Source organism: Bos mutus, chromosome 17 (genome assembly GCF_027580195.1).
Source record: "Bos mutus isolate GX-2022 chromosome 17, NWIPB_WYAK_1.1, whole genome shotgun sequence".
In the NCBI taxonomy this organism is placed as follows: Eukaryota; Metazoa; Chordata; class Mammalia; order Artiodactyla; family Bovidae; genus Bos; species Bos mutus.
In genome coordinates this window covers 9,715,861-9,743,531 of record NC_091633.1, presented here as the reverse complement: position 1 = coordinate 9,743,531, position 27,671 = coordinate 9,715,861, and the positions used below count along the sequence as shown (strand labels likewise).

General features: G+C 51.8%; 1 protein-coding gene across 3 annotated transcripts; it reads left to right on the top strand.

Annotated features, from left to right (window-relative positions):
• The first annotated feature begins 2,475 nt into the window (after positions 1–2,475).
• CABP1 (calcium binding protein 1) lies at positions 2,476–27,671 on the top strand. Of its 3 annotated transcripts, none has more exons than XM_070386019.1 (7): positions 9,686–10,183; positions 15,466–15,642; positions 18,801–18,831; positions 19,082–19,225; positions 21,175–21,284; positions 21,516–21,663; positions 27,234–27,671. In XM_070386019.1, the coding sequence occupies exons 2-7, from the start codon at positions 15,466–15,468 to the stop codon at positions 27,257–27,259; spliced, it is 636 nt and encodes a 211-aa protein (XP_070242120.1). In that variant the 5' UTR covers positions 9,686–10,183; the 3' UTR covers positions 27,260–27,671. The 3 variants fall into 3 exon arrangements, with proteins under 3 accessions (XP_070242117.1, XP_070242120.1, XP_070242118.1); XM_070386017.1 differs by lacking the exon at positions 9,686–10,183 and adding an exon at positions 10,404–10,925; XM_070386016.1 differs by lacking the exons at positions 9,686–10,183; positions 15,466–15,642 and adding an exon at positions 2,476–3,129.

Genomic DNA, 27,671 nt, shown 5'->3' with positions numbered 1-27,671 from the left:
ATATGCCTGGCTTGCTCCCTTACTTCACTTTGATCTCTGCTCAAACGTCCCCTCCTTAGAAACTGCCTTCCTAACTACAGTCAAAGGTAACACCCTCCATTAAGTCTTCCTCTCCTACCCGCTTTATATCTCTTCACTGCACTAAATGCCACCAGTTGGTCACCATTAATTATCTGTGCATCTCCAGTTGTCTATCTGTTGCTAGGGATACAGAGTTTTTGTTTACCACCATGTCCCTGGTACCTAACATGGTGCCTGGCAAACAGCAGGCACTCAAGTGTTTGTGGAATGAGTGGATGAATCTTTATATCCCAGGTGACTAACACAGCACCTGGTTCTAGAAGGATTTGTCAAGTCAATGTCCAAATTAACAAATTTTACAGATGAAATGGCATCTTGGTCTATATCCAGGATAATCTAGGATCTGAGGGCAAGTGTTTCATCCATCTGTCCTGTGAACATAATCTTAATTTGTTTTATTTAAGATCATAAGTGATGCAACCAGATTCTTCACTTTTTCAGAAACTGGTCACTAACAGAGGTCTTGCCCAAGAATATTGAGGGAATATCAGAAAGCTCATCAAGAGGGGGCACAGTGGGGATTTAGAATACCCTTCAGCCCACTGCTTTCAGGAGCTCTGGAAGGATTCGGATAAGGTACTTTATCTCCTGTGATTTATCCAGAATGGACATTGGTTTTTAATCCTGCCCAACACTGATTACTCTGAGGGCTGGAACAGGTAAGACACGGACTGACCTGGGACTCCGAGAGAGTGGACTTGGCAATGAGGCACCCGAGCCTGCCTCAGCATTTGTTCTCCAGGAACCTGATGGCTTTGATGTGGCAATTCAGGCCCTGAGAGTAGGCGAAAGTGAAGAGTGAAAGTGCTAGTCGCCCAGTCATGTCCCACTCTGCGACCCCATGGAACCCTGCCAGGTTCCTCTGTCAGTGGGATTGGCTGCGGGGAACAAAAGGAATTTCCCTTGTTCACTTTGGCTTCTGGGCAGCGGTTTCTCCCATCCTGTTTTTCTTAAAACCTTGCGTATGGAATGAGATGTTTGCACAGGCAGACAGTACAGAGAGGGGTGAACCCTCAGCAGGGGTGAAGTGTAGCTTATTGGCAATCTGTCCATCTGTCCTTCTGTGGAGTCGAAGCTGTGATCAGACTTGCCCTGTTTGCCTGCATGGATGGGTTTCCCTGGTGGCTCAGCTGGTAAAGAATCTGCCTGTAATGTGGGAGACCTGGGTTTGATCCCTGGGTTGGGAAGATCTCTTGGAGAAGGGAAAGGCTACCCACTCCAGTATTCTGGCCTAGAGAATTCCATGGACTATACAGTCGCAAAGAGTTGGACACGACTGAGAGACTTTCACACTTTCCTGCATGGATGGCATCATCCATGTGATTTGGAGAGACCAGAACAGGGAGAGCCTGGGAGGTTCACACCCCATCCTTTCAAGTCTCTGGTATCCCATTACTAAACAAGAGTAGGGGATGGGGCCTCATAAGGTGCAGAGGGAAGGGAACTTCCTGAACTGCACTTGCGGTCCTGCTGTGAACACTGGGCTAGGCCTTTATGTGATAGCGTCATCAGATGTTACCGAGAAATTAGTTATGATTATTATCTGCATTTTACAGAACAGGAAAAGAAGGTTCAGAGAGGCTGATGACATTTGCCCAAGATACCCAGATGGTAAGTGGCAGAGCTGGGGTCTGAGATTCAAACCAGGCCTACGGAACTTCCTGCCTGCCTACCAAGAGCAGAAATTTCTTTACCATCTATACGGGCAAGAGGGCAGGAGGAGGACAAGAGCTGGAGAGGCAGCAGATGGGTCCTACCTGAGACTTGAGCATCACCAGACCCTGCAAAGTCCAGGTTATGCGGGTGCCACCTGGCTTCTCTTCGGTTCTGAGAACTGTCATCCTGGTTCCATTCCAGGGTACTGGGAATGGGTGAAGCCCCCATAGAGGGGAGCCGTTCCTTCCAGCAGTATCCTTCCACGCCATTCTGGCTCCGGGGTTCAGGGTGACGGTGTCATACACAGCCTGCCTTCACCCTCCTTGCGTATCGAGTTTACTTCCTTCACTTCTCTCGTCATCTTTTCGAAAGTTGTATCCCCTGGACAGTGCACCCCGCCAGCATTTCTGGAGGTTCCGGAGGTTGTGGGTTATTTGGGAACCTCCGGGTGTGCTCCCGGGCACTGCCGGCGCCACCAAGGTCTGGGCGTCTTCGGGGCCCTTCGCCGAGCCCCTTCCCTCGCGCGTGCGACTCCGCCGCAGCGCCCCCTCCGCCGCCAGGGCCGCCCGGAAGCGGGGCTCCTCGAGCGCGGGGCGGGGCAAGGGGCGGGGCGCGGCGGTACCTGGGCCGCCGGGGAGCCGGGGGTGGACTCTTCGGGGACAGCCGGCGGCCCCCCCAGATTCGCACCGCCAGCCGCCGGGGAGCTCGGGGCTCCGGGCGTAGAGGCTGCGCTGTCACATGGGCGGCGGCGACGGGGCCGCATTTAAGCGGCCGGGGGACGGCGCCCGCCTCCAGCGCGTCCTCGGGCTCGGCTCCCGCCGGGCGCCCCGCTCTCTACCCGCCGGGGGCCCAGCGCCGCGCCGCACCGCGCCGCCCCCGCCGGGCCATGCGAGCGCGGGCCCCGCCGCGATGAGCTCGCACATCGCCAAAAGCGAGTCCAAGACGTCTCTGCTGAAGGCGGCGGCGGCGGCGGCGAGCGGGGGCAGCCGGGCTCCCCGCCACGGCCCTGCCCGGGAGCCAGTGCTGCCCAGTCGCCGGCTGCCCGGCCCCTGCCCTGGCACGCCGTCGCCGTCCGGGGACCCCAGTTCGCGGAGGCCCCTGTGCCGGCCGGCGCCGCGAGAGGAGGGCGCGCGGGGGAGCCGGCGCGGGCTCCCCCAGGCGCACTGCAGGCCCCGGGAGGCGCCGCCGGCCGCGGCGTCCCGACCTTCGCCGCCGTCGCCGCTGCCGCCGGCCCGCGGGCGGGATGGGGAGGAACGGGGTCTGTCCCCGGCGCTCGGCCTCCGGGGCTCACTGCGAGCCCCGGGTCGCGGGGACTCCGCTCCAGCCGCCGCGTCCGAGGCAGACCCGTTCCTCCACCAGCTGCGCCCCATGCTCAGCTCCGCCTTCGGCCAGGTAAGGGCCGCGCCTCCCACCCGCTCCCTGGAGAGGCGCTCGGGACCCTGCCGCGACTGCGAGCCCACAGCCCTCCTCCCGCTGCCCGCGGCCCCCCAGGTCACGCTCCTTTGGTCCTCCCGCCGCCTGGCGCCCTAGTCCGCGCGCCGCCTCCTCCCCCGTGCCTGATTCAGCACCCTGTGCGCTGTCCACGCTCCGGGCCTCTTCCGGGCCAGGCACCACCGCTTAGACTCCCTCCACCTGCCAGAACGGGCCAGTCTTGGAAAGGAGCGACCTCCACAAACCGCTTGGAAATTTGCAGGGGTCAAGGAGGGGTGCTCCGAGCAGGTGGCGCCAAACCCACTCTTTTGGCCTCTGACCGAGAAGACCAATGAATGAGCATGGAGTCTGGGGGTCAAGAGAGGGGACTTTGGGGTACACAGCCTTGTCAGGCGATGAGGGACCCTAGCCATTGCTTGTGGTGGCCCCAAAGACCTGGGAAAAGTTAGGAGAACTAAAAAATGTAAGAAAAGAGAAGTGTGTGGGTAGACATGGAGGGCTGTAAGAACTATGGCTCAAACTGGAACTTTGAGGGTATTTCAAGGAGGTTGTCATCTAGGAATGCCACAAGGATGGCCGCGGGCAGTTGTCGAGTTGTGAGACGTGGAAGAACACCCAGAGATCCCTAGTCTGAGTTAGTGTGCATTCTAGGGTCAGAAAGGTCGCTAAGGGGTCTCGAGTGGCTCATTTTGTTTCTTTTCTCTCAAGAGCCCCAAGCAGCTGGGCACCTGCCCTTTAGAAATGGCCCCGTAGTCATAATCCAGATCTACAGTTTGAGGCCGTGCTGCTGGGGAGAGAAGCTCAGCAGAAACGGACCTGTGAACTCCCGAGCGAAGCCAGGATTTTGTCTAGTTCCAAGTCCATAATTAAGTTGAACTCGTTGGCACGGCGTGGACACTGTTCTGCGGCAGCTGAGGAGGGGCGTAGTGCATAGATGTGATCAGAGTGTTTGCATGGTGTGTGGGGGATGGAGGGTGGGGGCGGGCCTGTGCGTTTCTGTGCTGGGATGTAGCGTAAAGAAGCCGTTTCAAGCTCCTGGCTTGCCAGGCTGGATCAGAACTCCAAGGAGGCCGTGTGTGTTTTGCTTCAGATGTGCACAGTTCCTTTTCAAAATACTACTCCGCTGCGGCTGATGCCAGTGAAGGTCTGACATGAAGGCGGCTGCACGTAGGCTCGGGTTGCGCGGGGCTGCGGTGGTGGTGTGATAGGGCAGCAGTCTGGCTTTGTTCCTACCAGGAGCCCTCGTTAGTTGAGGCAGTTGGAAACAGTTTCTCCAGAGTAGAGATGTGGATGCAGAGCTGTGACAGTGCAGCGCTGTGTTGACTGCGGTGGCATCTGTATGACTGAGGGGGTGTCAGGTGTTAGGGCAGGAGTGGGCTGGCTTGCGAAAGGGATACCGTGCCAGTTGAATCGGTGACAACTATCGGTTGCATTTATCAAATATTTTTTGATCACCTGCTTTGTCCAGGCGTTTGCTGGGCACTATGGAGATGAAAATAGAGAGGGTAGTGGGGTCCTGACTATTTTGGAGATTAGCAGTCTAGAAGCTTGGAAGGGTAGGTCATTGAGGATCACACACTTTCTGGTTATTTAGTTTGCCAGTGATCCGACTTCGTTCCTAGAAAAGGAGCCCTTTCTTTCCAGCCTTGCAGAATTTGTCTGCCTGGGCCCTTTGTGAGCACAGAGCATTTCAGCTCATGTGCTTTTCTTTCTTCTACTTTCTCAGTCATGAAATGAAGGCTGTTCTCCGTCCAGTGTTCTGAAATGTCACCAGGGTCACCTGAGTCAGGAGGAGCTGGAAGGTCCCATCAAATATTTACTACCTCCCCCTGGAAGCTCTTGCCTCTGGAGCTGCCGACTTTCTCTTTAAAGCTGGGCACATCCAGTCTGGGCTTCCTGCTGATGGCTCTAAGACATCTGCTCCAACGACAACGACAACAATAAAACCCAGCCTGGGACTTTGGATCAGAATCTCCAGTCTCCCGAAAGAATTAGTCTTTCTGTCCCTTCTCTCTGCATGGAGATTTCTGTCCTTAAGTCAGAACCAAGAGAAGGGAAATGAGGTTCTGAATATAGAAACTTTCAGATAGGATCTGCTTTGGGCAAAATATAGCCCTGGGGAAATATATTTTTCATGTCTCCCAAGTTCTTCTTTTTTTTAACCTTTGGTGAATCGCTCAACCTCAGTAAACCTATGTTTCCTTATCTGCATATTTGGAATAATCATAGTATCTAAGGTGGTGCAGTGGTAAAGAACCTGTCTGCCAATGCAGGAGACTTGGGTCCAATCTCTGGGTCGGGAAGATCCCCTGGAGAAGGAAATGATAACCTACTCCAGTATTCTTGCCTGGAAAATTCCATGAACAGAGGAGTCTGGCAGGTTACAATCCATAGGGTCCCAAAGAGTCAGACGTGACTGAGCATACACACACAGAGTATCTCAATGCGTTTGGGGGGGAATTAAAAGGGATGTGAAGATATACACAGAGCTTGGCCTAGAGCAAGGGTCTATGGATGTTATTATTGTTGTTGTTGATTCACTACCAAGGGCTGTGTCAGAACCTGTTTCCATTTGTAACAGAGTCAGGGAGGGCCAGGGGCCAAAGTGACACTGAGGGTATCAAGATAGACTCCCTCACGAGGGGGAATGGGAATTAGGGTTCTCCCAGTGACCTCACAGAGCATCCTTACTGCCTGCAGGGAGAGCATGTGGTTTTGAGGTTAAGGCATGGAATGGTGGGTTGGGAGATAGAGCTGAAGATTCCTATTCCAGCAATGTCACTTCCCACTGCTGTGACCTTGGGCCTGTTATTTTCTCTCTCTGGTCTGGGTTTCTTCATCCAGAAATGAGACTAACAACAACAACAAAAAGCTACCTTGCAGAACTCTCATGAGGGTTATACAAGGTTAAGGATGCCAAATGGCCTGGCTCAGAGTGGGTGCTGGAAGAGGGCTCAGGCTTCATTCATGTTATTATTATTATTAATAGAGTGATTGTCAAAATGAGGGCCTGCCTAAGGTAGTCTGAAAGCTGTCTCTGAGCCAAGTGAGGAAGGCCACTAAAGGAAGGAACTGAACGACCAAGGACCTTCCCTGGTATCCTCTTTGTGGCCAGCTAACGGCGCACCACCCAACTGCCTAGAGGGAAGATGTGGTACCAGGCAACTCTTGGCATTGGGTCTTGGAAAACTAATTAAAAAATTTTTTTGGCTGCACGGCATATGAGATTTTAGTTCCTTCACCAGGGATTGAACCTGCACCCCCTGCAATAGGAAGCACACAGTCTTAACCACTGAGCCATCAGGGAAGTCCAGAAAACTACCCAAAGGATAGTCTTTCTGTTCCTTATTTTAAGTTTGGGAAGAGAAACCTCTTTAGAGGAGGCAAATATGAATAAAACCCATAGATCCGTCCCATCCTTCCCCTTTCTCTAACTATAGGGACATCTCTTCTGATTTGAGTAGGCCAGCCCAATTCCTAAACTGCTTTGTGCATAACAGGATCAAAGATACTTAATGTATGAATGAATGAATGATGGGTGTCTCCAGCCTCTGGACTTTAGAGTTTCTTAGTTCCCATAGTTAAGATGAGGGAGACAGACCATGACAATTTGGGTCCTAACAGATTCAAGTGCACTAGGCCTGTGTGCCTAGGATGACGGCTCGGGTGTATTACTTACTCCTTCCCAGTCAGGTCACTTCCTACTGCTCTCTTAGAGGGCTGGGAGCCCCTGTGGCCTTTCTCTGGGGCCTGGGAAAGGGGAAGAGAAGGCCCGTTTGTGGTTGACATAGATTATAGATGATACTAGTGTCTTGGTGTCAGTTCGTAGGTTTTGCAGAAGCAGCATTGGCACTTTAGATCTCTGTCTAGAGCCCAGTAAGAAATGGACAAAGCCTCTTCTCATTATAAGCATCTTCTCATTATAAGCATCTTCTCATTATCTTATCTCCATAGCAAACTGAAATGTAGCATCATCTCCCCCCATTTTAGAGATGAAGAGACAGGCTCAAGAGAGGAGAAGTAGGTTGACCAAAGGTCCCAGAGTAAGTAAGAGGCAGGATTGTGACATGCTGTGTCTCTCTCCAGTCTGCCAGTGCCACACCATACTGGCTGGTAGAAAGTCACAGAAGTGTGTTTCCTGTTTGTCAGAAGTGTCCACAAAGCACCTCTCAGGTTACAACCCAGCTTTCCCCAAGTGTCTTAACACTGGGCTGCCATCCCAAGTTCAAATGCTGGCCTTAGGACTGCTCAGGGCCCAAAGCCAGCCTCCCTCCTAATCAGGAATAATCAGCAACGGGTTTATCCTTCTCATCCCTCTGATCCTATTATCCCATTCCAGAACTCTAAGTGTGGCTTCCGAAGGCCCAGGCCTGCTGCCACAGTGCATAGGGATGGGAAGGTGGGGGCCATGCGATGTGCTTTGCTCCTTAAGGAAGCCTCCACCATTCAGCCCTTTATAAAATTTTCTGCTGAAGGTCAAGCCATCTTCCTCGTCAAGATCAGTAGCTACTCCTGTCATGCAGAACCACCACCACCCCATCTGTCCAACCTAAAATAGCTTAAGCGAGCTCTGGGTTTGAATCCCAAATCCCTTTCTTCTGTTAAGCCCCAGGCTACTGTCGGCACCCCCTCTGCTAAAGAAGGATGGGATTTCTTCAAAGTAGGCAGATTTTTCCATAGGGGGAAAAGTCCTGTCTCCTGTCTCCAAGGACAGAAGCAAATTCCAAGGTTGACAAATAGGTGCTGTGTCCTGGACTGGCCTGCAGGGGGCAGGAGTCACCAGGTCTGACCTAGTGGGGGTCCTGCTAGACCAAGGCTGCTGGGCAGGGGACAGGGCACCTTCCAGGTGCTGGGCACTGTGCCAAGCCCTTTGCAGGTGTGATCTCATTAACTCCTCATAAGTCTTACAGGGAAGGGTTATTAGAGTACCCGTTTTATAAATAAAGAAACCGAGGCTCAGAAAGATGAACAAGTCCTCAAGGTCACATGGTTGGTAGGCAGCAGGGCAAGATTTGAACTCAGGTCTGTCCAACTCTGCATGCTGAACTCTTTACCTCTAGATCAGTGGTTCTCAACAGTGGCTGGAGGTTAGAATTACCTGGAGTATTAAACAACACCGGTGCCCGGGGCTCACCTACACCTATTCCATCAGCATCTTCGGGGAAGTTCCCCGGTGATTCTAGTCTGCAGCCAGCACTGAGAACGCTCCTGGTTCACCCTGTCCGGTCTTTTCATATATCCATCCATTTAGCTCATACAAATTGGGTTTGTACCTTACCTGGAGCCTAACTCATCTCCCCTCTGGGGTCTGTGGTAAGCCCCTAGCTTTTCAAAAGAGTCTGCAAGACTCTAGATTTTGTGTGCAAGTCTTTTTTTTTCCTGATCCCCCTACACTAAGATCCCTCTGGCTCATTCTCAGAGTGTTTGTGTTTCCCCTTCATGGTATTGACCTGAACTGTGATTCAGTAAGTTGATAGCTCTTTAGTATCTCCTGCCCCCCTGCTAGAATGTAAGCTCCCTGCAAGCAGTGAAAGTGAAAGTGTTAGTTGCTCAGCCGTGTCCTGACTCTTTGTGACCCCACAGACTGTAACCCTCCAGGCTGCTCTGTCCATGGAATTCGCCAGGTAAGAATACTGGAGTGAGTTGCCATTCCCTTCTCCAGGGGAACTTCTTGACCCAGGAATCAAATCTAAAAACAGGGACTGCGTGTATCTTGTTCCTACAACATTCCCAGAGCCAAGCACATGGGACAAATGATACTTCCTCCTTCCATGTTAATAATTCCTCATTCCAGTACCTGTTCTGCGTCACACACGTCTTATAACCAGCTGAGGGAACTGAGCCCTGCCAGGTGAATGTTCAGAAGCCGGCAGAGCCAGGACTCATCCTAGGCCTCCAGACCCTTCCCTTTCATCTGAGTTCATTGCTCTTCTCACAACCCTGCCTTCACGCTTTGCTTCCAAGAAACAGGTCTTTGAAGAAGGCATTTTTGTTGGCTCTTCCCATACCAGCTCTCCACGCCTCACCCTCCAAGTATCTTCACTCCCCTTTCCTACCCTTTAGACGTCAACAACCTCTCCCCCACCCCAGGCTTCTCCTTGTGTCCCCAGGGGGTGCCCCTCCTCCTCCACATCCCTCTCCGGAGGCCAAACCAGGCTGCTGAATGACTCCCCTGATTAAGCCATTCCATTGCCGTCACTGCTCGGTTGTCAAGAGCCACCCAGGGACCTGCCTTCCCAGTTTCCTGGGAGCTGGCCTGTGGCAGCTTCTGGTCAGTGTCCCCACCCATCTATCCCTAACGGGAGCTCTGATCAGCCACCCAAAACTGGACCAAAAAAAAAAAAAAAAATTCCTGCGAAAGGACCCTCTCCGGACTGAAACTCAGAGCAGTGCGCGGAAGGGTTTTTCCATCAGGGCCCGGAAGGAGCTTGAAGTTCCAGCCTGTCTCTGGTGCCCCCTGCTGAGAAAAGCAGGGGTGCAGGGAAACGTGGATACAGACTCTCCTGGGTCATCTGGCTCCGGGCTGTAGGTCTCGATGGTGACATCTGAGGCTTGAGATGAATTCACATCAAAGCTGGAACCCGGAGGGACGAGGACTTGCCGGCTACCTAAGAAGTTCCGTTCATGGGACTGTGACGATCCCTTTGCAAAGGGCGGCCTCTCTGCTTTGCGCCCCGAGGAAGCCGATGAAAGATGCTCTATCAGGGTCAGGCAGAGAGGGTTTGGGAGAAGGTTCATCGCCCTTGCTCGCTCACGCCTGCTGGGCCAGCACTGCCTCCGTCAGGACCCCCTCAGGGCCGGCTCTTGATTTCCCCTGGGTCGGAAAGACCGCACACGGTGAAGGGAGCCAGCGGAAGGAGCTGCTTTTGGCTCAACTGTGCTTCCAGCCCCGAAGCCTCATCCCATTTCAGTGAGGAGGCAAGTGTGAAAAATGGAGCGTGATGGAGAGTCGTCACAAGATCTCCAGGGCCTCGACTGGAGCCGCCATCTCTCGATCTAGCTGCGATGGCCGGGGGTGATTAAGATGCCTGTTCGTCCCTGGGTGCGTGTGTGTGTGTGTGTGTGTGTGTGAGAGAGAGAGAGAGAGAGAGAGAGAGAGAGAGAGAGAGAGAGAGAGAGAGAGAGAGAGACTGCACACACAAGGCTGGGAGCTGCGAAGCCCCGTGGATTTGGGGGCCCAAACTAGCCTGCTTCCCCTTCTGGGTCTGCTGGCCTAATTCCCAGCTGCAGCTGCCATTCTGGGCTCCCCTCCCCGAGGCAAGCTCCCCGCAGATTTGACAGCGGGAGGGGAGGGGCCGAGGGAAGGGGAGTGAACCGGGAGAGGACTCGGCTGTAATCTCATGTAGCTGATCCCGCAGCCTTCTCCAGCTCGGCTGGCCTCTGCCATCAGCTCTTCAGGCGGTTTTCTCTGTGCCTGCACTCTCCCCTCCTGCCTTCATCTCCTTAAGAAAGTGTCCAGAAAGTTAAACCCACACACACGAACACACACACAATCCACCAAAAAAAAAAAAAAAAAAAAAAATCAGGGAGCAGGAACAGGCAGACGAGTAAGAGAGCACGCGCGCAGGAGAGAGGGCTCAGCCGGTCTTGGAGGAAGCACGGCGCAGGCAGAGGGAGGCTGGGGTTGGCAGGGACCGGGACTCAGGTCTCTTAGCCTCCGGGAGCCTCCTTCATGGACCCAGGGATCCTGAAAGGGGCTGCCTCAGCTTAGGATGGGCAACTGTGTCAAGTCTCCACTGAGAAATCTCTCAAGGAAGGTATGTTTCTGGAGTTCTTAAGACCTGGGGTGGGAGATTGGGGCATCCTGCCACCTGTCCCAGAGGTTGGGGGCGGAGAGGGTGGTTCTGTCTTGGGCCGCTTCCCTGTTCCTGCCTCTGCATTCCTTCCTATCACAGTTGTCTGTGTCCCGGGGCTCTGAGCTGAAGTTGGGATTTAGAGATGCATGGGGGCCTGTGATTGGGAATTTGCATAAGATTTAGGAAAGAAACCATGTAGGGTCCTTAGGATGTGCGTGGACAGAATGCCTCGGGATACACAGGATGAGAAGAGGGTTAAGCTGGACTTTGACCCTGCTGCTGGTGGTTCTTTCCCAGCGGTGGAGGAGGGGTTCGTTCACCTCCTCTGAGGGACTCTGACCCTCTCTGGTGGTCTCTAAGGTCTTCAGAGTTGTGGGTTTTGAAGTAGATCCCATTGTTACTGAGAGGAAACAAGCTGGACATCCCCTTCTACCCTTGAGAATTCTTGAGTCAGGTCAGAGACTCACAAATAGGGCCAGTCTGGCTCAGGGCCCCAGGCTTGTTTCCATTGAGAAATGGAGTATACAGCAAAGGTGTCTGTCAATTGCGTTCTGCAGTGGATGCATTGCTTATACACCAGGATAATATCCTTTTGCAAGAATCCCTTTTGGAAAGCAAATAATCATCTTCCTGCAAGCCTGGGCTTACGTCTGAAGGATCTTGCTTTAGGTGGGCTCTGCCTGTATTTCTGGCCCTCTGTAGTCAGGCCGTAGAAGAAATCCACAGATATTTCGTAAAGGAACAAGAAATATGAGGGATGGTTTCCTCCAATTCTTTCATTTTGCAGAGAAGGAACTTGATTGCCACTCAGGTTAAGTGACTTATCCAAGGTCTCAGGTTAGCTAATGGCTCCTCCACCCCCAACCCGTTCCTACCCCCTCTGTTAGTTTGACAGCCTCTCAATTTAGGACATTTCAGGCTTTTCTGCTCATCTTCTTCCTCATTTAGCTAAGCTGCTCACATCAAATTCCTTTTAATCTTCGCTGTTCCTTGGATCTTTCCGAGGGTTGACTGTTTCTTCTGTGCACACCCCCCACCCCCAGTCATCTGTCATCTTAAAGGAGAGTCCATTGCATCAGACGTGGCCTCCACACTGTTGCAGAGAAGTAGAAATGGATCTGAATTAGTCTAGAGGACCATCGGGCGAATGCCCTTTCCCTGAGTTCTGTCCAGACCTTCAAGAGGTGAACTCAAAGAACAAGAGCTGTCCTTCTGTCCTACCCCACCCATGACTCAGACTTCTTAGGTCTCCTCTTTCTAGCCATGTGACCTTGGGTAAGTTATTTGACCCCTGCTGGGTCTCAGTTCCCTGGTCTATCAAGTGGAAATACTAACATCTACCTCCTAAGGTGATTATGGGGCCTAAAGAAAGAGCTGGGATCACTGTCTGGGATGCAGTACTCAGTATATGTTAGCTGGTGTTAATAGCATTAGAATCATAATTTTATGATTCACAATCATAAAATCATATCATCACAATCATAATCATAAATTTTCTGAGAAGGGAGATGAGGAAAAGGAAATAGGAGAGGTTTTGAGTCCATGGAATAAGGCACAAGATCATAGTAGATATTACATTCAATTTCATTAAAAAAATAATAGTAAACATTGCTTTTTCCTGAATATCTACAAGATCTCCAACATCTGTTATCTCATTTGCTCTTTTCCACCGAGTGGTTCTCTTGCCTATTTTCTAGAGAAAGGAACGAGACTCAAAGATAAGAGTGTTCCTGAGATGCCATCGCTGACTGGAAGCAGGGCTGAGATGTAAACCCTGATCTGTGTGAATCTAGAGGCGGGGTTTTGTTTTTAATTTTGCCTCTCTCTTTTTCTCCTGCTGTCAGAGATGTTATTCATAGATTCATGAACCTGACCGTACAGATCATCTTAGTCCAAATTCCCACTTGCTGGGCAATGCCCTCTCCCACCACATCAAGTGCTTCCTTACTCATCTCCTCCTCCTGTGAATACCTTCGATGAGAGGGAGCACAGTCTTGGCTAGCTTGTGTTGTTAGAAAGCTGTTAGGTCAGGAGGCCCGCTGGTTCCTCCTGTTGCCCTGCCACACTCAGGACATGTCCCCCTGGTGCCAGGAAACATTGTCATCCCATAGGCTGCTGCCCAGTTGGCTTCCTGTGTGGTGACTGGGAATTGGTGATGGAGAGAGGTGGCCTCCTCCAGGCTCTGAGCTGGGCAGAACTGGGCTGTCAGGTACCATCACTGGCCAGGGAAGAACAGCTGCCTTCCGGGGCAACTGGGTGCCAGACTGGGTTAAGATCAAGAGATTCAGTGGAAATTCCCCAGCCATCGCTGGTTCTTGCTTCGTGGGAGCAAATTTTTCTCTGTCCTCCTCACTTCTTTCCTGATTGGCAAATATTCTCCCACTTCTTCTGTAGCCAGAAGTAAATGCCTTCTGGCGCCCAGCATCTCTCAAGTTGCATCATCATCATCGTCGTCATCATCATTGTCATCATCATTGTCATCACCATGGCAACTCCACATATTCGGCTCTTGCCATGCTCTAGGCACTGCGCAACAGCTCAGTTGCCTCTCACAGAATCCTGTGAGTGGCCCTGATCATCCCCCGCTGGACAGAGAAGGAAACCAGAGCCCAGAGAGGTGAAGTGACCTGCCCAAGGTCACACAGGAGCAAGTGGCAGAGCCAGAATTTGTCCCCAAGACTGTCTGAGTCCAAAGCCAGTTATACTCAATCTCCTCTCTGAGTTCCCTGCGGCCTGCTGCCTCCTCCTCCTGGGTGTGCTCATCTGAGCCAAGTGAGTGAGAGTGAGCCAGAAACAAAAAGGCTGATTCTCTGCAAAAATCTCTTCTGAGATTATAACTGGGGCTTAACCACAGTTGACTCCCTGGCTCCCTCTGTCCAGAAGGTCTCTCTGGTCCTGCCCTCATTCTAGCCAGGTCCCTGTAGCCTGTGAGAGTGGCCGAGGCTCTGAACCTCTTTTGGTCATCAAACCAGAATGGACCCTGATCACCCCTCAAGTTCTAAGACTACCCAGGGTGACCCTTATTGCACTCCCTGAACTCGGGCCTTGCACTGAGGTCCCGTACCTTGGGTCTGTGTGGCTGCTTGCCCTTAGAGGAACCAGAAAATGGCTCCTTCCTCTCTAGGCCTGGAAGAAGTTTAGAAGTTGGACATGAGTCTAGACTGCAGTCCCACACTGTGGGGCTTTGAGGAGAAGGAGCATGAGGACAGGGCGAGATGTGGGAGACTGCTCTGCTTGTCCACCTGGGAGGCCAGGTTACCCCTTGGGTCTTAGCGTCTTCTCCTGAGTGTGACCTTCTTGGAGCTGGAGGAAACTGACAGGAAGAGGATGCAGCAGAATGGATGTGTGGGACATGCAACTCTGGGGTCCCTGGACAGAGGCAGCCCTCTTAAGTTTTCACTGCTCTTTCCTTGGAAGGTTTGGCTCCAGCTCCTTACTCTGGGGGTGGAGGCATGCGAGCTGGGGGCTGAAGGCAGACCACCCCGACCTAGGGGGACGCTGGGCATCCTGGCGGGGAGGCTGGGCTAGGAGAGAATGTTGTGTCTGGACGCTGCTGTTGTCCTAAGAGGACGGTCTGTGGGCAGTGCTGACTTTTTATAGCTGCATGGGAACCATCAGGGAGGAGGATGGGTTGGCCGGGGCCAGGGAGCACGGCTATATTTGGTCAGTACAGAGGGCCTCTGCCTCAGCCTCCAGAGGTCTCTGGACCAGGCACGGAGCCAGCAAAGGAGGGAGGGACGAGGAGGATTGCTGATGGGAGACAGCGTCTAGTCTTGAGGCCACAAGCTGGGTGGAAGCTGACCGACAGAAGTGCTTTGTTTACCCCACCCAGTGCTTTAAATCGGAAGGTCTGGCAAAACCAGGCTGGAGTTACGTCATGCTGTCCCTTCAGAGGGGATGCAGAGCATCCATCTTACCCCAGGCCCCGCCTCTCACACCTGCCTGCTTTATTTCTGTTTGCCATGGCCCCTGTGTCCAGCTGTCACGCTCTGCTGCCAGCTCTGATGGTCCTCGCTACCCTCCAGTGGGTTCCAGCAGGGGTAGGATCAGAGGTCCATTGGGGAGCTTAGCCCTGAGGATTGTGCTGGGATGTTGGGAGTATCTTAGGAAAGGACATTATTCCCTGAATGAACAGAAGCCTCCCTCTGCCTGCTCCTCTCTCTGAGCCTCTGTTTGCACACAAGGGTGTGTTTCTATGCATGTGTGAGTATGTGTGTGTGTGTGTGTGTCTGCAGGTGTGCCACACAGTGGGTATCACACCCAGCTCTTCCTGGAGCATCTATTTTGGCCAAAGATCCGGGACTCCGTCTGTCGGACCAGTTTGCCGCCTGCCCCCCGTGCATCCTGAGGGCTCTTTGCACCCTGGTGTTTGCCTCTCAAGGTCTTCTCTTGAGAAGGGCCCCTTCTAGGACTGGGAGCCAGGCTGGGGCCCGGAGGACTCAGCTAGGCCAGAGAGGTGACACCTTGCCTCTGTTTTGTATTTGCTTGGTGCTGGCTGAAGATGCGCCAGGAGGAGACCAGCTACACGGTGGTGCAGACAAGCGAGGAGGGCCTGGCGGCCAGCGGCGAGCTCCCTGGACCACTCCTGATGCTGGCTCAGAACTGCGCGGTCATGCACAACCTGCTGGGCCCGGCCTGCATCTTCCTGCGTAAGGGCTTCGCGGAGAACAGGCAGCCTGTACGTAAGTTGGCCCCGGTGGAGCCGTGTTCGACTTGGCTTCACGGGGCATGAGGAAGGAGGTGCTGAGAAGAAGAGGGGCTCTGTACACAGTGGTGTGCATCCCCTGGCAGACGCACCTCACACCCTCAACTTGTGAACCTGACCCCCAGAGTTTCCCACTCATGGCTGCAGAGCCCTGGTGAGTCCACATCCACCAGCAAAAAAATAATAGTAGAAGCTATAGTTGGGGTTTGGGTTTTTTTTTTTTTTTTTTTTTGAGCACTTAATATGTGCCAGGCACTGTGCTCAGTGCTTTGGTGCTTAAGCCTCAGAGCAACCCCAGGAGGTAGGTACTATTATCCTCCCCATCTGCAGATGAAGAAATTGAGTTGGAGAGTGTAACATGCTCAAAGTAACAGCTGGTGGGCATTAGCGGTAGGATTCAGACTCAGGGAGCCTGCCTCAAGGGCCCCCTGTCTTCTGAACAACAGTACTGAATACACGGCACCAACCACTAGAACTTTCTATGATGATAGAAACATTTTCCTAATTAGTACGGCCCTCTACAGTAGCCACTAGCTCTTGAAATGTGGCTAGTGCAACTGAGGAAGTAGATTATTAATTTTCTTTGATTCCAATTCCAATTTAAATTGTCACACGTGGCCACTGCCTTGAAGGGCCTCTCGTACGTATCTGAACAGTCACAGAGAGGAGGGTATTGATGATGTTATAGATTCAAACATCGGTAGGTTTATTGAATGGTGGTGGTTGAGTTGCTAAGTTGTGTCCGACTCTTGCGACCTGATGGACTGTAGCCCACCAGGCTCCTCTGTCCATGGAATTTCCCAGGGAAGAATGTTGGAGTGAGTTGTCATTTCCTTCTCCGGGGTTTATTGAATGCCACCTGCTAAACACTTTACGTATCTTGCCTCACAGATGCTAACAAAGACCCTGTAAGGTGGTTTCTGGTATTAACCCATTTTACAGATGAGGAATCTGTGGCTCATACAGTGGAAATGACCTGTCCAACGTCCTACATCTAGGAAGCAGCAGATCCGGGCTTTGTCCTTGAGTCCATCTGACTTTAGAGGCCAAACTCATCCCTCGACTGCATAAGTTGGGGAGTGAGGGCCATGGTGGGCTCTGTTCCCACCTGACCCCCTGAATCGGTGTTCATGGTTTCCCTGTCATGTCAGTGAGCATCCCTGGCTCTGTTCCACATCCCCCGCCACTCTGCCCTGGGGAGCGTGTGATTCAGGGACCAGCCACCAGGACTCAGCCGGACCAGCTCTGGCCACAGGCACATGGCAAAGGGGTACTGGCTTTTCTGCACCCTGGTTCTGGGTTTATAAGAAGCAGAGAGGGGGCTGCAGAGCTGATCCTGGAGATGTGAGAGGCTGCAGGGTGGGAAGGGACTTGTCGCCTCTCCTAGTGAGCATACCCTGCATGTGTGTGTACATGCATATTCTCGCTGATGCTTTCACTTATGGGGGGTACCAGGCATTGAGAAAAACACCTTTTGTGGTCACTCAAGATCCCAGTCTGACTAAGAACAGCTAGTAGGGATAGAGGTAGGAATGGGTAGGTGTTAGAGAGAGTGACAACCCCTCCCTGTGCATGGTGACAGGCTTTTTAAGTGGAAGTCCTTTCAGTCATCTCACAGAGACAGACAGCTTCAGCTAGAAATGCTGCTGGCAGGACCTGGGAGCCTGCAGACTACTCATGCCAAGTTCATGTACACTCTCAGCATGGTCCTGCCATGTATGGCCCCTTCCAAGAGCCGAGTCCTTCCTGTGCAGTTGGTGGTCCTGCAAAATGTTGCTCAACAGCCCCTTTCTAGAAGATTCCCGGGTTTTCTGGCATTGGGATCCCTTGCCCTGGGGCCAGTTTGGAGCAGGTGGGCAGCAACTTCTCACCTGCCCTGGCCCAGTGGGCTAGAACAGCCTGTGTGCACAGCTATGGCACGCCCACATGTCTGTTTCCCTGAATGGTTTACCCACACCAGGTGTGCGCTTCCTCAGGACGGGCACACCCTGCCCCTTTGGGCAGGGAGCTATGACATATGGGCAGGATGAGCACTGTGGACCAGTTTTGGAGCCTGCTAAGCATGTCCAGCTGGGCACCGCATCCATTTCATGCCAGTCTGTTTCTCTCCTGGGCAGGCCTGGGGCAGCTGGCACGTCACCAGCCGGAGCCTGCCCTCTGCTCCCTCCGGGCCCGCTCTTTGGAGACTTCTCTGCCATCTGTTCGGATGCCTCACCCTGGGGCTTCCTTGACTCCCCAAGGAGACCTGGGCACTGCTTGAGGCTGGAGACGTGTACTTTGGACCCTGGCAGCCGCCAGAGGCACTGGCAGCCCCCAGGGTCCTATGCTGTGTCCTGTGACGGGGCAAGGTCTGCGATGGGAGCCCAACTGGAGAAGGTGGGGCGGTGCCCAGGAAGCAGGGCGCAGCCCTAATCCTGCCTCCACTCCTGCTCCTTCTCTTCCTCCCTCTTGTGCGCCTGTCTGGACCCCACTCTCCCTCTCCCAGCCTCTTGCTTCTCCCATTGCGCCCCCTCAGCCCCTCTTCTCCCCCACTCTTCCTGGTTTCACTGGGCATGTGTGTGTGCATGCTCAATCATGTCCGACTCTTTGCGACCCCATGGACTGTAGCCCTCAAGGTCCTCTGACTATAGAATTTTCCAGGCAAGAATACTGGAGTGGGTTGCCATTTCCTTCTCCAGGGGATCTTCCCAACCCAAGGATTGAACCAGCGTCTCATGTCCCTGCACTGGCAGGCGGGTTCTTTACCAACTGAGCCACTGGGGAAGCCTTTGGTTTTATTGGGTAGAGCCCTCTTCTGCCTGTTGGAATCCTCCCAATAACCCTATTTTATTTACAGGTTTTGGCCTCCAGATCAGCTCTGTTCCTTGACCACATGCTTGTGTCTGGAATAAGGGGTTAGGGGTGCAGAGGTTCTGGGCCGTGGAAGGGGCTTCTGGCTCCCTGGACTCTCCCATGTGTGTTGGACAAGTGGGGCTGCACTTTTCCCCTCCAGGACATGGTCCAGGCACACCTCCGCTGCTGCCCATCACCTCCCAGCCAGTGCCTGCTGCCACTGGGATGGCCCTCAGCTGGGCACTGGATGACTTCCGGGCCCCTCCCGGCTGCTAATGGCACATGTTCTTTTGTTTCAGGACAGATCTCTGCGGCCAGAGGAGATTGAAGGTGAGACCTGGCCTCTTAGAGGAGGGTGTTGCTCAGCCATCCAGGAAGATGAGGGGAGGGAGGTGGGTGGGAAGAGGGGCAGAGACGTCTTGGCTTCCTGTGAACAGGGTCTGGTGCAGGGCCAGGCATCCTCTGGGGAGCCGGGCGTTGGAGGAATGCATGAGTCGATGGGTCCCTCGGGGCCGCCTCTGCCCTGGAGGCTCTGCGGGTCCTCCCCCCGCACCACGTTCACCTTCCTTCTCTTCCCCAGAGCTCAGGGAGGCCTTCAGAGAATTTGACAAGGACAAAGATGGCTACATCAACTGCCGGGACCTGGGTAACTGTATGCGCACCATGGGCTACATGCCCACCGAGATGGAGCTCATCGAGCTGTCTCAGCAGATCAACATGAACCGTGAGTCCCTCCGCCAGGCACCCCCTTCCCTCCCCAGCCTCGCCCTTGCTGTCCTCTGCCTGGGTTCAAGTTCTGAGCTCCCCCTTCTTCCTAGCTCTGTGACCTGCAGGCAAACCACTTACCCTCCCTGTGCCTGCCTCAGTTTCTTCACCTGTAAAATGAGGGGTGGAATGGGGAGTTAACTGGGGGTATGTTTATTTATTTATTGTTTTTTCTTGGCTTATTTATTCATTCATTTTTTTGGGAAACAGCTTTATCGAGATATTCATATATCATACAGTTGACTCACTTAAAGCCTTCCCTTCAGGGACTTCTGTGGTGGTCCAGTGGTTAGGACTCCTTATTCTCACTGCAGGGGGCATGGGTTTGATCCCTGGTTGGGGAATTAAAGTATAGAATTCAGTGTCTTTTAGTATATTCAGAGTTGTGCAACCATCACCCCAATCAACTTTAAAATATTTTCATGCCCCCTCCACCAAAGAAGTCCTATACCACTCTGCCATCACCCCCAAGTCCCTCCCCAGCCCTGGGCAAGCACTAAGCAGATTTGCCTATTCCGGGCATTTCTTTTTTTGAGTTGAAGTGTGGTTGATTTACAGTATTACATTCAGGTGTACAGCATAGTGATTCCAAATTTTTATAGATTATACTGTATTTAAAGCTATTGTAGAATATTGGCTCTATTCCCTGTGCTGTACAATATACTCCTATGGCTTTTTTATTTTCCACAGAGTAGTTGACATCTCTTAATCCCCAGCCTCTATGTTGCCCCTCCCCCAACCCCCCTTTCTCACTGGTGACTGCTGGTTTGTTTTCTGTATCTGTGAGCCTGTTTCTCTTTAGGGGACATATTTTATTTTTTAAAAAATTATTTATTTATCTTGGCTGTGTTGGGTCTTTGTTGCTACGTGCAGACTCTCTCCAGTGCGTTGAGCAGGGGCTACTTTCTGGTTGCGGTGTGTGGGCTTCTCGTTGCGGTGGCTTCTCTTGTTGCAGAGCATGGGCTCTAGAGCGCGAGCTTCAGTAGTTGCGGTGCACGGGCTCAGCTGCCCCATGGCAGGTGGGACCTGCCCAGACCAGGGATCATGTCCCCTGGATCGGCCGGTGGGACTCCCAACCACTGGACCACCAGGAAAGAAGTCCCTAGGCACTGTTGAGCTGTAATATTCTAAACAGCCCAATAATCAATAGCTGGCACTCAGTAAGACTTGAACAGAGGACGCTATCGTTATTGTGTTTTTCTCTGTCTCCCTTTGGGTTCTCCCAGGAGCAGACCAGGAGACAAGGGTTTGAGTGTGCAGTTTACTTAGTAGGGGCAGGACAGAGTTGATAGAGAGTAGGGAGGCAGGAGGGTGAAGACAGGGCACCAAGGCAGAAGGCACTCGAGGAGCTGCCACTGTGGGTGATCGAGCTCAGGGTGCTGGTGTCGAAGGCCCACGTGGAGCTGTCTCTCGGGCTGGGTATTTATCCCCCAAGCTCAGTCACCGGCTGAAAGTGTTGTGAGCAGGCCCCAGGGGCAGGTCTCCTGTATTTCCACCCTCTGAAGGCTGGTTGGAAGGTGAGTTCCACTTGCACAGTGAGGGAGAGAGGGGGGCAAGTGCGCCAGGCGCTCACGACTCCTGCTTCCCTCTCAGTCTTTCTGTGTGTTTGTCTCTGTCTCTCTCCTGCTCTGAAATTCTTTGCCTATCTCTGTGACCTCATGTTTCTTTCTCCCCTCTGTACCCCTGTCCAGTTCCTGACTTGTTCCTTTAGTTAGCCCCCGGCCACTCCTCTGAGCTCTTTTGCGATAACCCCCCTGTCCATGGTCACTTCTCTGTCCTCATTTGGCCTCTGCTTTTACCCTGGGCCTGTCGCTGGGAAGGTCAGGGAGGGCTGAAAGCTCCCCTGGTTGTCTAGTTGGAGGTGGGCGGTAGTTAGATGGATGACCTAGCCTGTTCCTCTGTCCCCAGTGGGTGGCCACGTGGATTTTGATGACTTTGTAGAGCTAATGGGACCTAAACTCCTGGCGGAAACGGCAGATATGATTGGAGTAAAGGAACTGCGAGATGCCTTCCGAGAGGTAAGTGGTGGACAGTGGACAGGCAGGGCAGGGGGACTTGTTAGAATTCCCAACCTGAAAGGAAACTGGACCTCTGGATCCCACCCCAGGGGAAGAAGCTTGGACAGAGAGGCACTCTGGGGAAAGGGTTGGTGGGGGGACAATGATGCTGAAGAGGGGGTTCAACCTTGGGATCTGCTTCTGACAGACTTCCTGTTGTAGCAACTCTTCCCTCCTTCATGCCCTCTCTAGTTTGACACCAATGGTGATGGGGAGATAAGCACCAGTGAGTTACGAGAGGCCATGAGGAAACTCCTGGGTCATCAGGTGGGACATCGAGACATAGAAGAGATTATCCGGGACGTGGACCTCAATGGGGATGGACGAGTGGACTTTGAAGGTAGGCGGGTCTTGAGAGTGAAAGAAGAACCAAGACAGGAGTGGGCATCCACAGAGAGCACCCCTCCACATGTGAGTCCACCATGCAGTCATCGATCTGCCCCAACTTCTCACCCCCTTACCCTTCCATCCTTCCACCCCTCTAATCCATTGCCTGTTCCTACACCCACCCATCCATCCGTCCATCTTTCCAGATCTCTCCTTCCATGTGTCCATCCATCTGTCTCTTTTTCTGTCCAGGTGCCTATTTATCCACTAATGGATCTCCAAACAATTACCCATAGAATCCTTTACCTGCGGCCTTACCCAGCCACCCAGGCGTCTATTCATTCTGTGCATTCACCCATGCCTCCATCTACCCGTATACCTCCTCCCATCTATCCATGCATCAACGTCCATTCACACATTTATTCTCTACCCGTCCGCCGGTATCTCCACCCGTACTCCCATGGACCTGTTGGTTGTGTGCACAGGCCTTTCCCCATCTGTATCCATCGAATCACCCATCTATCCACTCCTGTGTCCCTCTGCCCCCACCCATCTCATTCCATGTCTACTGGCCCACCTTCTCCTGTATCCATCCATGGAGGTATTTTCTGAACCCACATTCCTCAACCTGACACTCAGACCCCTTAAGATCTATCCACAACTCACCTCTCTGGCCACAGCTTTCACCATTCCTTCGCTCACACTCCACCTTAAAACCACAGGTGATCCAAAAGCCTGCCAAGCTCTCATTTGATTACACTATTCTTTTTGTCAGGATGCCTTGTATTCTATTCTTCCCTGGGGTTAAAGTCTATTCCATCTTTAAGACCCAGCAGTGGGGCCACTTCCCTCCGTCCCCAGACTGAGCTTCCTCTTTTCTGGGCTTTCACAGCACCTCAGGCTTACCCTCGTTCTTCACACTGGCCCCTAAGCGCTAGTTATATCTCCACTGAATTCTGAACTTTTGGAGAAAAGAGGAACCCTACTTACTTTATCTCTGAGATTCCCACAGAACTCAGTACCTGACACATAGCGAATGCTCAGTAAAAGTGTTTTTAAAATAGTAATAATCATAATTAGTGATCATCTCTAACTGTACATGCTCTATACAGTCAGCAAAAACAAGACTGGGAGCTGACTGTGGCTCAGATCATGAACTCCTTATTGCAAAATTCAGACTTACATTGAAGAAAGTAGAGTAAACTACTAGACCAGGTATGATGTAAATCAGATCCCTTACGATTATATAGTGGATGTGACAAATAGATTCAAGGGATTAGATCAGATAGAGTGCCTGAAGAACTATGGACAGAGGTTCATGACATTGTACAGGAGGCACTGATCAAGACCATTCTCAAGAAAAAGAAATGCAAAAAAGCAAAATAGTTGTCTGAGGAGGCCTTACAAATAACTGTGAAAAGAGAAGCAAAAGGCAAAGGAGAAAAGGAAAGATACACCCATTTGAATGCAGAGTTCCAAAGAATAGCAAGGAGAGATAAGAAAGCCTTTCTCAGTGATCAATGCAAAGAAATAGAGGAAAATAATAGAATGGGAAACACTAGAGATCTCTTAAAGAAAATTAGAGATCCCAAGGGAACATTTCATGCAAAGATGGACACAATAAAGGACAGAAATGGTATGGATCTAACAGAAGCAGGAGATATTAAGAAGAGGTGGCAAGAATACACAGAAGAACTATATAAAAAAGGTCTCCATGACCCAGATAACCACAATGGTGTGATCATTCACTTACAGCCAGACATCCTGGTGTGTGAAGTCAAGTTGGCCTTAGGAAGCATCACTGTGAACAAAACTAGTGGAGGTGATGGAATTCCAGCTGAGCTATTCCAAATCCTAAAAGATGATGCTGTGAAAGTGCTGCACTCAACATGCCAGCAAATCTGGAAAACTCAGCGGTGGCCACAGGACTGGAAAAGATCAATTTTCATTCCAATCCCAAAGAAAGATAATTCCAAAGAATGTTCAAACTACCACACAATTACACTCATCTCACACGCTAGCAAAGTAATGCTCAAAATTCTCCAAGCCAGGCTTCAACAATACATGAACCATGAACTTCTAGATGTTCAAGCTGGATTTAGAAAAGGCAGAGGAACCAGAGATCAAATTGCCCACATCTGTTGGATCATGGAAAAAGCAAGAGAGTTCCAGAAAAACATCTATTTCTGCTTTATTGACTATGCTAAAGGCTTTGACTGTGTGGATTACAACAAACTGTGAAAATTTCTTAAAGAGATGGGAATACCAGACCACCTGACCTGCCTCCTGAGAAATCTGTATGCAAGTCAACAAGCAAGAGTTAGAGCCAGACATGGAACAACAGATTGGTTCCAAATTGGGGAAAGAGTACATCAAGGCTGTATATTGTCACCCTGTTTATTTAACTTCTAAGCAGAGTGCATCATGCAAAATGCCAGGCTGGATAAAGTTCAAGCTGGAATCAAGATTTCCAGGAGAATTATCAAATACCTCAGATACGCAGATGATGCCATCCTTATGGCAGAAACTAAAGAGCCTCTTGATGAAAGTGAAAGAGGAGAGTGAAAAAGTTGGCTTAAAGCTCAACATTCAAACAACGAAGATCATGGCATCCGGTCCCATCACTTCATGGCAAATAGATGGGGAAACAATGGAAACAGTGACAGACTTTCTTTTCTTGGGCTCCAAAATCACTGCAGATGGTTACTGTAGCCTTGAAATTAAAAGACGCTTGCTCCCTGGAAGGAAAGTTACGACCAACCTAGACAGCATATTAAAAAGCAGAGACATTACTTTGCCTACAAAAGTCCATCTATTCAAAGCTATGGATTTTCCAGTAGTCATATATGGATGTGAGAGTTGGATCATAAAGAAAGCTGAGCGCCAAAGAATTGATGCTTTTGAACTGTGGTGTTGGAAAAGACTCTTGAGAGTCCCTTGGACTGCAAGGAGATCCAACCAGTCCATCCTAAAGGAGATCGGTCCTCAATATTCATTGGAAGTACTGATGCTGAAGCTGAAATTCCAATACTTTGGCCACCTGATGTGAAGAACTGACTCACTGGAAAAGACCCTGATGTTGGGAAAGGTTGAAGGCAGGAGAAAAGGATGACAGAGGATGAGATGGCTGGATGGCATCACTGACTCAATGGACGTGAGTTTGAGTGAACTCTGGGAGTTGGTGATGGACAGGGAGGCCTGGCGTGCTTCGATTCATGGGGTTGCAAAGAGTTGGACACGACTGAGCGACTGAACTGAACTGAACTGAACATTTATTATGTACCAGTCACTGTACTAAGTACCTTTACATGTATTATCCCATTTAATTTTTACAATGACTCCAGGGACTGCACTATTATTACCTCATGTTACAATTGAGTAAACTGAGCCTCAAAGAAGTAAGATAACTTGCTTCTCTTACAGAGAAGCAGAGCTGGGTCATGAACTCAGGCCTGGAATCTCAGCCATTCCATACATTATACTGTTCATGACAGCATCCAAGGCACCATGGGATACAGGGGGAAAAAAAACACAGCAAAACACTGATTCTAAACTCCATGAACTTGCATGCTGAGCAGAAAGGCAAGATAAACATGAGCTAGACTGTGAATATGTCCAGAACACAAAGGCTGGGAGGCCTTTTCTGAGGCCTTCAAGGTCCCAGATCTTCATCTTGATCTTCAAGGTCAGGAGAGTGTGGCAATGGAGAGGCTTGGCTACCAAAGGCTTGGCTACCACCAGAGCTGAACATTTCAGGTACCCTGCGTCCAGGCAGTGACCGCCATAGATGACAGCTCTTCCCTGAAAGCCCAGTATCTCCCATTAATTCTACCAGCATGTGTTGTACATCAGCTGTGTGCCAAGACCTGATCCCCACCTTGAGGAGCCCATGACCAGCAAGGAAAAGGGAAGCCGGCAGTACAGTCCATGCCATTTGGGGGAAAGTACAGCAGGCTGTTGCATACAGTGGGGGCACCTTTGCCAAAGTGGCAAGGATTAAGGAAGGCTTCCTGGAGGAGGCTGTAAGTAAGCAGAGCCCTAAGAGACAAGTAGGAGTCACCAGGTGAAAAAGAAGGAAGAGATATTTGCCTTATGGAATTGAAAACTCATATCTACACAAAAACCTACAAACAGATTTACTGTTTATAGCAGCCTTACTTATAATTGCCAAAATTTGGAAACAACCAACATGCCCTTCACTAGGTGAATACATAAATAAAACTATGGTATACCCAGGCAATGGAATATTATGCAGCGTTGGAAAAGAAATGTGCTATCAAGTGATGAAAAGACATGGAAGAAACTTAAATGCACAGTTAGCGAAAGAAAATCTGAAAAGGTTGCATACTCTGTGATTCCAACGATATGACATTCAGGAAAAGGCAGAACTATGGAGACCGGAGACAATGAAAAGATCAGTGGTTGCCAGGAGTTGTTCGTGGCAGGAGGGATGAATAGGGGGAACACAGAGGATTTTTAGGCAAGTAAAACTATTCTGTGTGATACTGTAATAGGGATACATGTCATTATACATTTGTCCAAACCCATAGAGCCTCCAGGCCTTCCCAGGTGGTGCTCGTGGTAAAGAACCTGCTCGCTGATGCAGCAGACTCAGAGAGGCGGGTTTGATGCCTGGTTGGGGAAGATCCCCTGGAGGAGGGCATGGCAACCCGCTCCAGTATTCTTGCCTGGAGAATCCTCATGGACAGAGAAGCCTGGGGGACTACAGTCCATAGGGTCATACAGAGTTGGACACGACTGAAGCGACTTAGCACATGCATACGCACAGAGAGTCTCCAACACCAAGGATAAATCCTAATGTAACCATGGACATGGGGTAATAATGATGAGTCAAGATAGGTTCATCTGTAAGCAACATCCTACTCTGCTCAGGGATGTTGGTGATGGAGGAGGCTGTGTATGTGTGTGTGTGTGTGTGTGTGTGTGTATAGAGGCAGGGGGTAGATGGAAAAATCTGGACTTCCTGCTCAATTTTGCTGTGAACCTAAAACTGCTCTAAAAAACAAAGTCTAGTTAAAAGAGAAGGGAGCGGGACAGGTTGCAGGAAAGCTAAGACGGGAGGGGAGGGGGAAGTCAGCTCCACCTCCATGGAGTTGAACTTCGTGGTGGGAGGTGAGTAGTGACAGGTGAGGCTGGAGCTGTCAGCTGGGGCCAGAACAGGAAGGCCTTGGGGTTGTGCCCGTTGTCCTGTGGGGACCATGAGAGGTTTGAAAGGGGTCACACGTACAGATAGAAAGATCCTGCTGGCTGCTGCAAAGAAGAGGGATTGGAAGATGCTGGATGGGGGACCTCCCTGGTGGTTGGGGCAGCTAGGATTCCATGCTCCCACTGCAGGGAGCCTGGGTTCAATCCCTGGTCAGGGAACTAAGATCCTGCATGCCACGTGGTGGGTGAGACCAAAAAGAAAAAATTCCGGATCGACACTGGGGACCAGCACGGGTCAGAGATGGTGGCCACAGACCGGGAGGGAGGCATCAATCTGAGGAAGGTGAGGCGCAGTGTCCTGGACCCTGACTGCTGCTTTCTCCCCACCCCCGCCCATCCCACCCGCCCCCACCGCAGAGTTTGTCCGGATGATGTCCCGCTGAGGCCGCCAGGGCCCCTCCAGGACCGCCAAACTCCGCGGGGCGGGAGAAGAAGAGCCTGAGCTCGCCTCACCCTGCCGCCGCCGCCACCGCCGCCGCCGCCGCCGCCGCCCAGAGCCCAGGATGTACTGGCGGACGGGGCCTGCCTGCACCCCGGGGAGGTGCCCACCCCGGACCCCCACCCCTCCGCACTGTGAAAAAGACTCACGACTTTTGCAACTGGAAAGGGGGGGGCGCCCGCCAACGAGGAGGCCACCATGCCAGGCCGGCAGAGGTCAGGCCGGGCGCCGAGTGCCAGGGACCAAGCCGCTGCTGGCTGGGGTCGGGGGGCCCACACAGCATGTCTGCCCCAGGGCAGAGCCTCTCACCACCTTCCTTAGCTCTGTGCCCGTTCCAGCTCGCCTCAGCCCTGTTA